At 52.8% G+C, this 16,853-nt stretch overlaps 1 protein-coding gene across 8 annotated transcripts in view; it reads left to right on the forward strand.

Moving 5' to 3' along the window:
• Window positions 1-16,853, forward strand: part of BCOR (BCL6 corepressor) — a 45,123-nt gene that overhangs the window by 8,529 nt on the left and 19,741 nt on the right. For 5 of the 8 annotated variants that reach the window (XM_040266359.1, XM_040266363.1, XM_040266361.1 and 2 more), the window contains exons 2-5: window positions 10,397-10,522; window positions 11,835-11,913; window positions 12,836-15,679; window positions 16,328-16,381. In XM_040266359.1, the coding sequence (XP_040122293.1) occupies window positions 10,437-10,522; window positions 11,835-11,913; window positions 12,836-15,679; window positions 16,328-16,381 (3,063 nt within the window). In that variant the 5' untranslated portion in view covers window positions 10,397-10,436. The remainder of the gene's footprint in view (window positions 1-10,396; window positions 10,523-11,834; window positions 11,914-12,835; window positions 15,680-16,327; window positions 16,382-16,853) is intronic. The other 3 variants (XM_040266362.1, XM_040266365.1, XM_040266366.1) reach the window with 1 other exon arrangement.

Below are 16,853 nucleotides of genomic sequence, written 5' to 3' on the forward strand. Positions count from 1 at the left end.
TAAGCTCCCCTCCAAGGGTGTTCCTGAGGCTTTTTCTCCAGGTCTGCCTTGGTGGGTTCCTCTTTCTCTTTGTTACAGTTCTTTACATTCTGGGCTTTAAAGGATTCCATATGAAAAGGCTGGTTTTTTTTTTTCTTCCCCCCCCTCGCCAGAGTGGGATCATTTTTATGGTTAGGAATTGATTCCAGAACCAGTATCTAGGTGCTCTTTGGCTAGTCCTCCCCTCATTCTTTTGGGGGAGGGAACAGCAGCAGCTGGACGAGAGACCTGGTGGGAAGAGGTGAGAGGGTCTGGCCGCTGTAGAGGCCAGAGGTGCTGTGGTTTGTTTGATAGGGATTAAGTCCGGATGTTATGAGGTCTCAGTGTGGTTTTCAATAAAGTCTGCCAGGGATTGCTTCTTTTATATCGATATGTATTTAAAAAAATTACTAGCATAAGAAGAAAACCAGACCTGTATGGATCCAGGCCGGTAGTAAGCTACTGTGATCAGGTTTCCTACTCGACTCCCAGAGGGGAAGTCAGCATTTGATTGAAGCTACACTTGGTTCTTGACTCTCTGGGGATGCCTGCTCTGAAACAGGAGCCCTCCCTTTCTCTCCCCCACCCCAACCCCCCTTTTCCCTTCTTCCCCTAAAAGCCTTTGTGCTGAAAGAGCTTCAGTAGGCATGAATCCCTGGTCCCTCTCTAAAGAATGCCTCCCAGCCTTTGCTGACATTGTTTTGCGAACAGTGGGTTTTACCAGGCCAGCAGTTTTCCCCCCATCTTAGCTCACTATTTTAGAGGTTAGAGTATGGCCAGGATGTGCCCAACTGCAGTGTTTTCCAGAGTGTGTAGCCAGGACCTTGCCTGTAATTCTGAAGACACCTTAACCTTTACCCTAGGTGCGCCGCCCCGCCCCCCCCTCTCCGTGGAGGGGGTAGGTGGTGAAGGTGGGGAGAGCAAGGCCAGGGGATTGTTGTGGAGGGTCTGTTTGTTTTCTGCAGCCTCGGGCTGAGGGGTGGAGTGGGGCGAGTCAGTCCGTTCCAGCCTTGGGTCTGATTTAAAACTTGGTTTAATTGGAGAAACTCTTAGGCATTTAACAGTTCTGTACAAAGGCAAACTTGAAATAGCTCTAGGCCTACGTCATTTAAGAAAGAATAAATGAAGTACAGAAATGTCCAAACTATGTAAATCCTAGAGTTGTCTGCCCTCCCATAAACACATGACAAGTGCCAAGGCATTTCCAGTCAAAACACCCATGGAACCAGCAGCCTCCATCCTTTGTATTTATTATTTTATTAACAGCATTTTACACAGCATTTAACAAGCACAGCCTGCCTGCTTTCCACCGTGGCTCTCAGCGGACTGAGGGGTGGAAAACAGATGAGGGTGGTGAGGAGTGGGCTCTAGACGGGCAGGGACAAAAGGAGCATTTGGGGTTCCTTTCGTCTGGCCCCAAAGAGAAGACAAAGTTATGCTTTGGAGAAGGAAAGTTGGGCAGATGTGGTGTGTCTAGTCTGCACTTCGATTCCAGGTGTGAGGCCGGGTCTGCCCTCCCAGTACGCTGCCCATCAGTTATTGGTGCTTTTCAGAGACTAAGTATTTGTATGCTATCCTTATTCTATATCCTGGTAGAAAGTTTATAACGAAAAGTAATGCCTTTCTTAAGTCATAAAATGAGCCTTGTATGATTATTTAATTAAAATCTGTTTAAGGACCGATTAGGCGTGTAATTTGCGCTAATAATGACGATTATGGAAATGTTCGACTTAACCAAAAATCATAAAGGAGACATTCTGATCAGTGGGGCGACCAGTCAGGATTCAGGGGCTTGGACAGTTTTCCAGAAACACAAGGGGGCTGTGAGCTGCAGACGGAGCCAAGCTGCGTTTCCTCTGGGACACAGTAGAGAGGGCTGCAGGACCCCAGGCTGGCCCACGCTTTGCTGAGCAGAGTCTGGGAGTCTGAACAACCTTTATTCCCTGAGGAGGAGATGGGTGGGGGGCTGCCCCGAGCCACTAGCTGGAGGAGGAAACTCAAGAGAGAGAGGCGGTGAACCCCACCGAACTCTGCTCGAAATGGCTGTGTTCTCTTGCTTTAACAATCAGCAGCGACACACGCAGCACTGTCTTGGCCAGCCTGGGCTGGAGCCCGGAGGGGTTGGGGGGAGGAGGGGGTCCCTTGTTCCGGAGAAACCTGCCAGCTGCTGGGCTTGGTGCGAAGGCAGCGAAGGCAGACACAATACTGCTGTTGTTGGTTTGATCTCTAACTGTGGATTGTTAGTCTGGTTTTAACTATGTGGTAAGGGGGGAATGTGAAGGCTGTTTACAGCGAGTGCAAATAATGTGACAGCTGTTGGTGCACGGGCAGCGCTGTGCCTCCCCGGCGCTCACACAAAGCGCGCACTATGCAGGCCCACGGAAAGCCGCAGAGGTGGCCGCCACTTGCTGGCCAGGGCGTCCTCGGACGCAAGGCGAGACAACCCTTGGTGGCGGCGCCCCTTCCCCACCCAGCGGACACATGGCCCTCTGGCTCCGGGACCTGGGTGGACAGGCACGCTGGTTGGTGTTTTGTGGTTTAGGGAACTTGTTAGGCAGAGGTGGCAGGAGAAGGCCCGAAGGGTCATGAGTGTCAGCTGTCTGGAGGGGTTGCCTCGGGCCTGGGGCCTCAGCGGCTTGTGACCGGGTTGTTAAGATTTGGGAAAATAACTTTCCACCCTAAAGCAAGCCTGTTGGAAAGAATGTATTATTAACTGAAGGCTTTCTGGAAATTGCAGAGGCTCTGAAGGCTGTTGTTCTTCCTCTGAAATGGCCTTGTTATTCAGACAAGTTTGAGAGACAGGCGGCTGCTGTGTTCTATGCACTGGGCCCTGTTTCCTGGATTGGCAACACTAGTGTGTAGGTTCAGGACCCAAAGCTTTGGATTACCCACGTCCCTTTGCCTTCCCGTGTTTTTTTTAAGAGTGCACTTGCCTCTAAGCTGTAGGACGCCACTGTCTTCAGGTCAGCCCACAGCGCCACCCACTCTGTGACTTAATCAACTAGATAGATGCCCACAGCCACAGGCCTTCTCTGAGTTCCTGGTCCTCTGCCAGGCAGTGCAGGGAGGCGCCAGGGTGGGAGGCAGAACAGTTGGTGGGTGGCGGCCATCTCCCCCCCCCCCCGTCCCCGTACTCCCCCCCCAGGGGCCAGTCCTGGGGCCCAAGCTGGCAAGGGGCATGGATGGTCAGGAGGCTGGGCCTGCCCCTGGGCTGTCCTGGGGCCAGCTGAGTGTAAAAACCGCTCCCCCCACCCCAGCCTCAAGTTTGAAGCCTTCGGGGCTCTCTGGAGGATCATTCAGAGCTGACTTAATTCTATATCCTGACCTTCTGTGTGACTTGGCCCCCTGGGTGTACAGCTTTCAGGATATCTGCAAATGATGATTTCATCCCCCCTCCCACCTCAAACCTTACCCCCCCACCCTGCCTGGAGTTATAATGTGGACTTCTACATCTAGTTGGGTTCCCTAGTGGGGAGCTGGGAGATACTTCTGGAATGATACATGAACTTCGGTGCCAGTTCTATAAATTGGTCTCTTTTTATGACGTGTGCCATTTTCTGTAGGAATGTTGCTTGCAAAACGAGTTTCGCCTCGGAGGAAAGGCGGAAAGATAAACAAGCCTGCAACGCCAAAACACTGGCAGTCTTTCCCTCCTTCCAGCTCTCTTAAAGCAGCCGGGCTGTATTTCCAGGATTAGACTCGTGCTTGTGAGGAGGGACTCTGGTTGGCTTTTTTTTTTTTTCCCCAAGCAAATGCAAATTAGAGAAAAATAATTTTCTTTCAACGATATGCAATGTATTAGTCACTTGTTATCGTGCTCCGAGGCAGGCCTCATTTGCGCGTCTGCCAGCTCGCTCACATCTGCTCGGCGCTGTTCGGGGCATTTTAACCTTGGCGGTGTCGTGTCTAGTCCCACGGATCAAGGAGGAGTAATTAAGCTCTGAACAGCTACAAAAATTCACGGGCCCCCATGTCTACTGCAGTTTTCCCACAGCTTTGTTTGGGGTGTTCTGGTTCCAAGATTGAGTAGCAGACATGGGGTTCCTATTGTTCCTTGTTAAGAAAGTGGGAGACCCTGTCCTCCCCTGACCCTCATCCCCAGTCTTCCCAGGACTCCCAGGCGGCACACAATCAGCAGGGAATCCGGGTGCAGACTGCAGGACCCTGTGTTTTCTGCATCTTTTATTCGTAAAAAGTTCCTTTGTGCTTCCTGTGTGTACTAATGATAGCTGCTGTTAATAGCCTTATGGATCGGTTCTTCTGCATTTGCCTCCAGGTTGGGGGAGACTCCAGCTGGGAACCCAGCCCTGTAGGGACCCCACTGGAGGGGGTGTGGGGCGGAGGAGGGGTGTGGGTTGGCAGAAGGAGAGGAATAAGGATGATTGATTGCGTTCAGCCTAGGTTTCCTGTCCTGGGCTGCTGCCTCCTGTGGGGGGACACCCGCTTCCAAGTGGGGCCCCCCTTGCATACACACGTGGTTGTTGTGTGTGGCACCACCGTGAAAGAAAGTGAAAGGGACAAAAACCCAAGGCATGGCGTCAGGGGAGAAGGGGAAGTTCCGCAAGCCGACGGGGTAGGGGCGGGCATGGCTCTGCTGTGTGGGAAAGGGAGTGTGTGGTGGGCAGCACTCCTGGTTTGGCAGCAGCTCTCCAGGTTGATCCTTGCTGGTGCCCTCCCCCTTCCTCAAGCCCCCAGCCCCCTTTTACAGTTGGCTACACTTGGCTTGCATCTTTCAATCAGGGGAGATGGGGGGGAAGCATCCATGGAGTGCAACACTCCAGACTGGCCAAAGGGAGCCCAGGACGATGGCCGCAGGGGTCTCCAGTGCTCGGTCCCCTGGTGAGCTCCACCGCACATTCTGGGTTCTCCGTGTGCCCACCCAAAGTTGCTTTTTGTCGAGATTCAGTGGCAGGCGGCAGGCGCCTGGGAAAGGGAGAGCCCAGAGATGCGCACAGGCGAGGTGTGAAGCGGGGTCTCCGAGGGCTAGTGGAGAGAGATGGAGTTCCTGGAAGGTCGGGCGGGGGCCGAGGGCAGGGTTGTGTGCTGGCCACTGCCCCGCGCGGGGACCTGGCAGAGGAGCTGTGAGGAGCCCGCAGGCGCACGGGGTGTGTGTGCGGTGGGAGAGAAAATCCCTTTGTTGCCAACCGTTCGGGGCAAGACGCGGGAGGGGGCGCCCCTCCCCCACCACCCGCCGCTGCTGCTGCTGGCCAAGTTCACTCCTCACTGCCCGGAGTGGCTCTATCCCCGGCGCCCTGGGGGAAGGCGGGGAAGGTGCTGGGAGCTGCAGGTCAGGGCCTGCCGCGAGTTTCTCGTTATCCCCACCCCCTACTCCCCATTGCTAGCCCTCAGCAGTGCTGTCTGTTACAAATACAAAACCTGGGGCAGGAGTGGGGATGCCCCGGGAGGCTTGCAGGGTGCACGGTGCACGGCGAGATAACACCTTGGCAGGCAGATCACTCCTCCCATTCCCCCTCAGCCCAAATTCAGCATCCCTGTACAGGCTGGAGGACCCAGCCAGCGACTTCCTTCCACCATACCTCTGGAAACCTGCAACCTTCCCCTGACCTGGGAGGCATCCTTGGGGTTCCTCTCTCCCCACTGTTACACACACTGGGGAAAATAGCCCAGGAGGACTCACCCCAATGCCTCACACCCTGGACCACTTTTTCTCAGCTCCCACATCCAAGCAGCCCCCCATCCTAAAATAGAAAGTTGTTCACTCCTCCCTTCCTTGACACCCATAGAGAAGTGCCTGTGGGTGACTCAGTCTGGGCTTGGAGCAGCCTGAGGAGGGGCTCCTGTTCTGCGAGCTTCCATGAAAGCCCCTTGCCCTGCTGAAGGTCACCCCTCCCTGGCCCCTCTGTGTCCCTTCCTCAGTCTCCCCACTGCCACAAAGGAACCACGCAGCCATTCTGGGGGTTTGTTTGTTACATAGTATGTGTAGTGGAGTTAGATGCTGCTTAATGGCATTAGATGGGGCCTGCACCAGCTATTGCCAGGCAGAACTCAAGTCCTGAGTGCAGTTTAATCCTCTGGAAAACAGGGTGCCAAATATTTACAGATGAGGGCACCGAGACTGAAGAGGTTCAGCCACCTGCCCAGAGACAGGCTGTGAACGACAGAGCGGGAAGGCAGTGGTGATTGTGCTCTCAATGCATCCTCCTTGGAGAACCGGCCACGCACTGAGGGAGTCCCTGTCCCACAAAGGTCCCCAGCCCACAGACGACCCTGGCACACGGTGCTGCCTGGGGTCCCTGATGTCCACTCAGTCTTCTGGACCAGGTGCCCCCCCAAACCTATCCAGGCCTCCTTGGCCACTGACTGATGGGTTAAGGGGTGCCTAGTGAGCGAGGCCCTGGGAAGGGGCCCTGGAGGTGGTGGCATGGAGTGGGGCCAGTATGGTGGTGCTGCTTCACATTTTGTCAGTGCCACTTGACAAGCTTGATGTGCAGACTTGAACCAATCCATCCGTCACCTCGAGGGCGGAGGCAGTGGAAAGTGGCCCGGTGCCAGGAGGAGCCGGGTGGAGAGAAAGGAGAGGTGCCAAGAGTGGCCCAGCGCTGCCCCCCTCCCTGCACTCAGGCTGGCCTCTCAACAACCACGGCTCCTTCCTTTACACCCTGTCTGTTGTCTGCCAGGGGAACTCGGCCTTAAAGGGGGGAAAAAAACAAGTTCTCTCCTTTTCCTTGGCACATAATAGTATCTTCATGGCAGGACTTGGCAGACCACTGGTGGTGGGGTGCAGCTCAGGGCCCGTGTTCCCCCACGTGTCTTTTCACAGAGTGCCAAGGTGCCCCCACTCAAGGGTGCCAAAGTGGGGGTGACAGCTCCTAATCGTAGTCCCTCTGACCTCTTTCTGCCAATCAGGCGCTTCTCCCCAGTGTCCAGGCCAGGCTGGAGGTAATCATAACTTGACTCCTAAAGCAGATGAGGGCCCAAATCTGTCGAGGGAGACTCAAGCTCTCCTGTGCTTGCACTCAGGGGCAAAGCCAGAGACCTCCATGCGGGGTGGCTGTTTTGTCTCTCCAAGGGCTGGGTGTTCAGCGGGCAGCCACCACAATTCCTGTCTCTTCTTCCAGAAACCAGACACTCTTGTCTCCTGGGCTGACCCCTTCTCTGGGCCACCTTCCCTCTTTATCCCTCTCCGGCATCCTTGCCCCCTTCTCTCCTCTGCTGGAAAAAAGGGTTAAAACCCAGAGCCAAGGTATAGCTTAGCAGCTTGCACTGGAAACAGGTTGGTGCTTGTAAAGTGCTTTTCATGACTGACTTCACACATCCTGGCACTGCCAGAAGCATAGCCTGCCTGTGGAAGACCAGGCCAGGGTGGGGTGGGGTGGTCATTGAGAAATAAGGGGGAATGCACATCTTATATATAGCAGCACAGCCTCTGCTCTGTTTGTCATCCAAATCACATCGTTTGCCCCCTTCACTGTGACCCACAGCCAAGGGTCAGGGAAGTCACTTTTGAAGAACTTTTCCTCAGTTAAAAAGAAAGACCCCATCTCTCCAACAATTTCAGTAGCCCTTTCTAAAAGTGGAGTGGGGTGAGCATGACTGCCTGTCTGGCCCTGTCTGTGTGTCCCTTACCCCCAAGATCCCCTCCGTCGGTTCTCCATCCCAGAGAGATGAGGGGGGCATCCTTCAGTGATGGGGGCTGTAAGCAGTCTGGCCTTTGCCCAGGATGTGGGCTGTCACTCTGGAGAAGGGCCTCGCACCGGGCAGGGCCCTGGCTCATTGGCCCTTTCCACCCAGCTCCATCTTTGGCCAGGAACCTGAAGAGTTAAAACTCTTTAGCTCGTTGCAATGAAATTATGGCTGGCAGTGGCGCCGCTGTTTGTTCAACAGACCTCCACTTTTAAACAGTTCACAAAAAGTTCATGGGGCAGCTAAAGATTATAAGAGAGCGAGAGAGAGAGTGGTGTGTGTGTGTGTGTGTGTGTGTGTGTAGGTGTAGTCAGCAGGATCCAATACTGGGCCTCACCCTTCTCCCTCTCACCCCCACATCTGTGACCCTGGATCATGCTCTGGGCCTCAGCCCTCCATCTGATCCTGTGCTGGTCAGAACACTTCATTCTGACGCGGGGTGTTATTTATCTGTGCAGTATTAATACTGAAAACCAGACGAGATCTGGAGCAGGGGAGAAGCTTTGATCCCAGGTTGTCCCTTCTAAACTCTGTCCACCTCACCCGCTAAATTCAGGCTGCCCTTTCCAAAGAAAAACCCTTTCAAGGGAAGGGGGCTGCAGGCCCTGGGGGTGGGGGATGGGGGGGCTGCAGGCCCTGGGGGTGGGGGAAGGGCTCAGTAGGGTGATTGTGGCAACAGCCTTCCTATTTCCTCAGTCAGGTGCTCAGAGGTCCTTGTCCCCAGGTGACAACTAACAGAAGCTCTTAGGAGGCAGCTGGTGTAACTCCCCTCATCCTTTTCTTAAGGGTTTGATAGAGGGACCCTTTGGTGTAAGATCCGAATTTCATCATGACACGCAGCCAGGGAATGGCATGGCATGGCCCTCCTGTGGCAGCCATATGCCCAGGACACTTGCACGGAGGAATGTTGTTCCAACTTCTAGATTGAGACCTGTCTTCCTTTTGTTAGAAAGGGTGGCAGGGGTTAGAGAGGGGACACACTGTTGAGTGAGCCTTCTCTCGTGGTGGCCTACCCCCAGTTTGATGTGCATGTTCGGAACACAGAAGAACGGCCTGTGAACCCCCACAGAACCTTCCTCAATTCCTGCATCCGACTGAGTCTGTCTTTGGGGCACTGTAGCCAGCCCCCGGGAAATGTCCCAGCCTGCCTGAAGAAAGGAACACTTTCTAGACAAATAGCCTTTCCAGGATCCCACCAGGCTGGACACATGGGGAGATTGCTCTCTCTCTCCCAGCTTTATTGTTGAGCTCTAACTATGCGTGGTGTGTGCGCGTGTGGCTCTCGATTAACAGACGGTGTTCTATGTATAGGGGCCGATGAGGGATGCTGGTGGACAAAAGCCCGAGTTAGGACAAAGAAATGCAGAGGGATAGCCTGGCTTTGGGATTGGGGTCTCCCAGGTGCTCCCCGGTCCTAGTGGCTCCCACCCAACCGACCTGGCAGTCAGCTCCCTGTGCTAAAGTGTAAAAGCAATCATTTGCATATTTTTTCCTGCTAACAAAGGAAATGTGTCGACTTAGGGAACATTTGGGCTTTCGGAAACTGTGGGTGGGTGTGAGGGAGGAGAAAGAAAAGTTCCCCCATGAGCTGCACACCAGGGATTTCACACTCAGGTTTGGGTCCCGGTGTACAGAGGCTGTGGCTGGGGGGTGCCTGGACAAGGCAGCGTGCGAGCTGGGGGAATTGCCGAGGGCCATCGGTCCCAGGCATTAAAGGCTCCCCTACTTATTAACCCAGCATTTAACAGCAGGATATGGGCTGAAGCGCAGTCAAAAGAAACGGCTCAACCTCCAAAGAGCAATTAAAATCCTGCACGAGGATAAATCACGCGCCGTGATAATCCTGTTAATAAAATGCAGCTTGTCCTGACCCTTCACTCATGCAGCAAACTAGAATGTGATGTGGGTGGGGGTGGTGGGCAGAGAAGGTAAGGAGGGGGGAAGGTGCCGCCTCCCCCTCCCTCCTTCCCAGTGGATGGGAAATGGGTGGCTTTTGCCCGCTCCCCGAGTGCCAACGGCTTGCAGCCGGAGCCCAACAGCCCGGGCTGCTAAGACTTCTGCACTCGCTAATGATTTTTGTCCCCAGCGAGCAGGCGTCATTGAATTACTCAGCCGCCTCCCTCTGCAGCTCCCAGGCCAAACCACCCAGGCAAAACCACCCGGGTTTGGGGCTTAATCTAATCTAGGGCTTGGGTGGGGTGGCTTGCCAGCCCACTGACACTTTAACCCTCCACCTGTAAGTCGTGCACACCACAGCCCTGGAAATGAGTCGTAGTTTGGGCTGCCGCACTGGATTGCTGTGCCTTTTATTCTGCCCCCACCACCTCCGACCTCCTCTCCCCCATCCTTTCAGCCCCAAGAAGAATCAGTGTGGGGCTCCGCGGGATCCCCCACCGGCCACTTTCTATGCAAGTGTGTTCTCCAAAGGCTGGGAAAGGGGAAGGGAGAATGGCAGATGTAGGGTGCCATGTGCTGTACCTTGACTGATGGGGCCCCAAGGTGCTGGGCGCTCCACATCCCCGGCGCCTCCTGCCAGGGAAGTTCCATCCCCTTCCTCGGAACCCCTGGGTCTGGCATACGCCTTCACTCCCAGCTGTCTGTAGAACATCCAAGCAGGCTCTGCCTTCCCGGGTGTGCATTCCACACTCCGTATGAATTTGCCTAGAAACGGGGTCTCTCTCATTCCCTCTTTTTTATTCAACCTCCTGGGATTTTTTTTGTTGTTGTTAAACAGACTAGACGCCTGAAGAAAAGCTGCCATCCAAGAAGACGACATGCTTTCAGCAACCCCCCTGTATGGGAACGTTCACAGCTGGATGAACAGCGAGAGGGTCCGCATGTGTGGGATCACTGACGACAGGTGAATGCGTGGATCTGGCTGAGGCCTGGGGAGCATGCGGGTCCTTCCCTGGGGCTCCTAAGCAGAGCCCCCCTTAACCTCCTCACAGTCAGAGTGGGCCCAAAGGGGGGTGGTGGGGAGAGATCTCCTGCCTAGCTGGCAGCCCTTGATTTACAGTTTTAACAGGCAACCCGGCTCAGCGAAGCATTGCCGCCCTTTAAGAGATTAGCCCCTAAAGCGGCCTTTCAGTGCTCTTTCGTCCTTAATTTATTATTTCATATTTATGAAGGAGAATTAATCCCAGTCTATATGCTGCTTTAACTCTAAATGTCAGGAGTGTGGGCCCAGGTGGATCGGCATTCGATGTGCTTTTAAAACAAATAGTTTGCTCAGTAATAAATGGGGCAAAAGCCACCCTTCACTTCATGGAAGCCCAGGGTTTCTCCGGATCCTCTGCCGCCTATCTGGCGAGGCCACCGGCTCCTGGTTTCAGTCACCCAACAGCTCTGTTATGCTTCCTAATCAGTAATTTGGGAGTGTGGGGTAGAGGCAGCTAAGCAGTAGATAATTGAAGCTGCTCTTCGGGGTAATGATGAAACTTTGCTCTGCCATTTGTCAGCGATTTTATCCTGGGGATTTGGAAGTTGGCACCAAGCACTTTCTTTATCGATGCTCTCTGATAACAAGTCTCAGGGCAGCCGCAACAGCCTGGCACAGATGTGTGGCCTCCTCTGGAGTGGCTAACATTTGTATATTTGTGTGTATCCCCCATCATTTTGATAAAGGCCGTCAAATATGGCTTTATTATCACCATGGAAACCAGTTTCTTAGGACATGGTGCCTAACTTTATTTGGGGAAAAGTTTTGAGAACCTCTCCTCCTGGGTAACACAGAAATGGTTGACATGGCTGGTCCATAGACTTTAGTCTCCAGGTCTGCCCCTTTGGCTTTGGCCGTTGTACCCACACGCCTGTCCTCAGGTAGAGCTTATAAGGGTCTGCTCGGACTGCAGGGCCCAGACAGCCCTGCCCAGCCTGTGTGGAGAAACAGTCGTGAAGGAGACATAGTTGTGCAGAATTTCTACCTTACCCAACTCAGGGATGTATTTGTGATTTCGCATCCCTGTTCCCTTGCCTTGCTTTGGTTTTTTTCCCAATCCCATTGAATCACCATTCGGGGATAACTTTCAATGTGGTCCATGAGGGAGGATTTTTTTTTTTTAAGGGCAGTTGGGAAAATAGAGTTTTTAGAAACTGGCCTGTTCTGGGGTAATCTATGAAAGATATATTAAATAAGGAATGCTTTCATGAAGTTGGTATGTCCTTTTAAATAGGAAAATTCCCGTAAATGATGGTGACGCTTCAAAGGCCAGACTGGAACTAAGGGAAGAAAATCCCTTGAACCACAACGTGGTAAGAGATTAATGGCTTCTGTTGATGTGCTATCTGAGTATCAGTGATCTGTAATCAATCGTGCATTCATTTGCATACCATTAAAGGGCCTTTGGGGGACTGCTGGAGAAAGCCTAGGCAGTGGGACAAGGCTTCACCCAGTTTCTTCCTGGCTTGCTTTCTTGGCTGCACTTGCCATTTATGCCCTCGTACCCTGGTGACTGGTGGGGTCCATACCACCTTTTCCTTGATAAGCTATGTGCCCCACCGGCACTCCCAGCTGGATAAATTTCTAGCCTCCAAGTAGACCCTGAGGATTTACCTTCCCAGTAAAATATGAAACAGAGCCATCTTCAGACACCAGGGAGAAGAAGTCGAAAGACACAACTGCAGTTTGACCCATGGCCTCTTTATTGATTTCGAAATGAGAGCTCAAGTCTTCTGTTCCTTGCTGTCCCCCTGAAAGATTGGGGTTTTTTTGTTATGTTAAATAATGCCTCCCCACATCTGGGAAAGCCCCAGTGAACATCACCCCACCCCATCCTGACTGGACCCAGGGAGGGTGAGTCTGAGATCTGTACCCCACAAGGTCAGTGCTGAGAGCAGTGGAGTTGGTACCACCTCAGTTGCAGCGAAGAATTTTTGCTGAGAAGGTGGATTTTCCAGAGTTAATAGATGACTGAATTAATGCAGGGGCCTCAAGTCTAAAGGGATCATTTTACGTGCTTCCAGGATACTAGTCGGACAAAGGTGAGAAGGCAGGCAGAGGAGGGTGCTGGATAAGGGGGGAGGGGGGCACAGACCTTGTGAAGCCTTGCTTTTTTAACCCTTTCCACTCAAATCTTGAGGCTGATATCCTACTGAGCTAGTCTGTGGTTTCTTTTTGGGATGGGCTGCTTTGGAGGCACATCCTCGGTAACACCCATGTTCTTCTTGTGTGAAGGTGGACGCAACCACGGCCCATCGGATTGATGGCCTGGCAGCGCTGAGCATGGACCGCACTGGCCTGATCCGGGAAGGACTGCGTGTCCCCGGAAACATCGTCTATTCTAGCTTGTGTGGACTGGGCTCAGAGAAAGGGCGGGAGGCTGCCACAACCACTCTAGGCGGTCTGGGGTTTTCTTCCGAAAGAAACCCAGAGATGCAGTTCAAACCGAATACACCCGAGACGGTGGAGGCCTCCACTGTCTCTGGAAAGCCCCCGAATGGCTTCAGTGCTATATACAAAACACCACCAGGAATACAAAAAAGTGCTGTCCCCACGGCAGAAACTCTGGGCTTAGACAGGCCTGCCAGTGACAAACAGAGCCCGCTCAACATCAATGGTGCTAGTTACCTGCGGCTGCCCTGGGTCAATCCCTACATGGAGGGGGCCACGCCAGCCATCTACCCTTTCCTTGACTCGCCAAATAAGTATTCCCTGAACATGTACAAGGCCTTGCTACCTCAGCAGTCGTACGGCCTGGCCCAGCCGCTATATTCGCCAGTCTGCACCAACGGGGAGCGATTTCTCTACCTGCCGCCACCTCACTACGTCAGTCCCCACATCCCATCGTCCCTGGCTTCTCCCATGAGGCTCTCGACGCCTTCCGCCTCTCCAGCCATCCCGCCTCTGGTCCACTGCACAGACAAAAGCCTGCCCTGGAAGATGGGTGTCAGTCCTGGAAACCCGGTCGATTCTCACTCATACCCCCACATCCAGAACAGTAAACAGCCTAGGGTGCCCTCCGCCAAGGCGGTCACCAGCGGCCTGCCAGGGGACACGGCTCTCCTGTTGCCCCCCTCGCCTCGGCCTTCACCCCGAGTCCACCTTCCCTCCCAGCCTACTGCGGACACCTACTCTGAATTCCACAAGCACTATGCCCGGATCTCCAACTCACCCTCTGTCACCCTGTCAAAGCCATACATGACGGTCAGCAGTGAGTTTCCCGCGGCCAGACTCTGCAGCAGCAAGTATCCAAAGGCTCCAGAGGGAGCCGAAAGCACCCAGCCAGTTCCTGGGCACACTCGGAAAACAGCGGGTCAGGAGAGAAAGGATGGCAGCTCACCTCCTCTGTTGGAGAAGCAGACGGTTACCAAAGACGTCACCGATAAGCCACTAGACTTGTCTTCTAAAGTGGTGGATGTAGACACTTCCAAAGCTGACCACATGAAGAAGATGGCACCCACGGTCCTGGTTCACAGCAGAGCTGGAAGTGGCCTAGTGCTTTCCGGAAGTGAGATTCCGAAAGAAACACTATCTCCTCCAGGAAACGGCTGTGCTATCTATAGATCTGAGATCATTAGCACGGCTCCCTCGTCCTGGGTGGTGCCTGGGCCAAGTCCTAACGAAGAGAACAATGGCAAAGGCCTGCCGCTGAAGAACAAGGCCTTGGACTGGGCCCTCCCGCAGCAGCGCAGTTCTTCGTGTCCTCGCATGGGCGCCACCGACACCGTGGTCAATAATGTGTCCAGCTCAGTGTCCAGCGCTGGCCGCCCAGCCTCTGCATCTCCAGCCCCAAACGCCACTGCCGATGGCAGCAAGACCAGCAGGGGCTCCGTGGACACCACGCCGTCTGTCATCCAGCACGTGGGCCAGCCCCCGACCACGCCTGCCAAGCATAGCGGCAGCACAGGCAGCAAGGGCGCCAAAGCCAGCAACCCAGAGCCAAGCTTCAAAGCAAATGAGAACGGCCTCCCACCAAGCTCGATATTTCTCTCTCCAAATGAGGCGTTCAGGTCCCCGCCAATTCCCTACCCCAGGAGTTACCTCCCTTACCCAGCACCCGAAGGCATTGCCATAAGTCCCCTCTCCTTGCATGGCAAAGGCCCTGTCTACCCTCACCCAGTGTTGCTGCCCAGCGGCAGTCTCTTTCCTGGGCACCTCGCCCCAAAGCCTGGACTGCCCTACGGGCTGCCCACGGGCCGGCCGGAGTTCGTGACCTACCAGGACGCGCTGGGGTTGGGCATGGTGCATCCCATGTTGATACCTCACACACCCATCGAGATCACTAAAGAGGAGAAACCGGAGAGGAGGTCCCGGTCCCATGAGAGGGCCCGCTACGAGGACCCAAGCCTCCGAAACCGGTTTTCCGAGATACTCGAAGCTAGTGGCACCAAGTTACATCCAGAAGTCCCCACAGACAAGAACCTCAAGCCCAGCCCTAGCTGGAATCAAGGGAAGACCGTCGTCAAGAGTGACAAGCTTGTCTATGTAGACCTCCTCCGGGAAGAGCCTGATGCAAAAACTGAAGCCAACACGTCCAAACCTGGCTTCACAGCTGAGAGTGTTGGCCAGAGCGCTGAGCCCAGCAAACCCCCAGCTGAGCCGGCCCTGCAGCCTCACCGGGATTTCGTCACACTCAGAGACGAGCTGGGGCGCATCAATGACTTCCACGACACCTATGCTTTCAAACAGGCCCCGGGCCAGTCAGTTTTCAACTTAAGCAAGGAGAATGTTCCAGCGGGAACCAACAAGGAGAACCTGGCAATGCCGGTCTCCACTCCGTTCCTGGAGCCGACCCCGGGGAGCGATGGCCCCGCGGTCACTTTCGGGAAAACCCAAGAGGAACCCAAACCATTTTGCGTGGGCGGTGCCCCACCAAGCGTGGATGCCACCCCCACTTATACCAAAGATGGAGCCGATGAGGCAGAATCAACTGATGGCAAAGTTCTGAAACCAAAGCCATCTAAGCTGGCAAAGAGAATCGCCAACTCTGCTGGTTACGTGGGTGACCGGTTCAAGTGTGTCACTACCGAACTGTACGCCGATTCCAGTCAGCTCAGCCGGGAGCAGCGGGCATTGCAGGTGAGCCCCCCACCCAAATTGCAGGAGCCTGACCAGTTGTCAGTTTTTTTGTTTTGTTTATTTTTTTTTAATGTTCGAAGAGGAAGGGGGCGGGGGTACTAGAGAGCAGGACACCGGGCAGATTTGATTAATGAAGTTTATGATAATATAATTTTTTGAAATGTATCCAGTAAGGGAACATAAGTGGATTCTTGTGGATTTTAAGCAAACTCCACTTGAATGCTGATAACGGAAGTTTTAAAGGATGTCTAAAATACTGCATGACATTGACGTATCAATTGCTTTGATTTCTCTGCCGTTACTTTACTGTACGTTAACAAATAAACCTAACAGCACTGCTTAGAATGCCTTACGTGATACTTGGTGGAGGTGTGTAGCCGCCGCATGTCTGTGAGATTTGTGCAGTTTTTCTTTCACCAAAAAAACAACAACAACAACAAAAACCTCGATTAAAGGGATAGAGTATGTATTTAACTTGCTAGTGAATGATAGATGTTGTCTAGGAATTTCCTTAAGATATTTTACTTTTAATTAAAAGCTAAATAAAGCCAAATTGTTTTGCAATGTTAAGAAAAAAATTGGTTTATGCTTATAAAAATGGATGAAGTTATCTAAATGATCCATTGAGTGCCCATTTTAATTACATAGATGGAAGGATTACAAGAGGACAGTATTTTATGTCTACCCGCTGCTTACTGTGAGGTCAGTTCTTCAAATTTTTATTACTAGAATCTTACATAAACTTTTTGAGTTAAATTTCATTTCCAAATATACAAAGGGAAGTTTGTGGGCCATGGTCGTCTTTATTCATTGTGCATTTGTTTTCTTTTCTGTTGTGTTTTTTGTTTTGCTTTCCTTGCGTTGTGTTTCTGTTTTGTTTTATTTACCTTCGAAAGAGAATGTCTGTCTCTATGCCACAGTGTATGTATGGCTATACATACACACCGCATATATCTCTACACACATATGGCTTTATGAATAAAGAGTGTGTCACTGCTTAACATATAGACACTCTTATATTTGTATCATTAACTTTTAAAGTATCTCAGTTGTATCATAAAGTGTGGTTGGTTTTGGGCAAACTTTTCTTGGAAAATAATTTCCTTTAAGGTAAGACCAATGAAGTAGCTTTGATGGTAAGGTGTTTGTTTTTTTTTTTTTTTTTTTTTTTTTT

Source organism: Oryx dammah, unplaced genomic scaffold (assembly GCF_014754425.2).
Source record: "Oryx dammah isolate SB20612 unplaced genomic scaffold, SCBI_Odam_1.1 HiC_scaffold_23, whole genome shotgun sequence".
NCBI lineage: Eukaryota > Metazoa > Chordata > Mammalia > Artiodactyla > Bovidae > Oryx > Oryx dammah.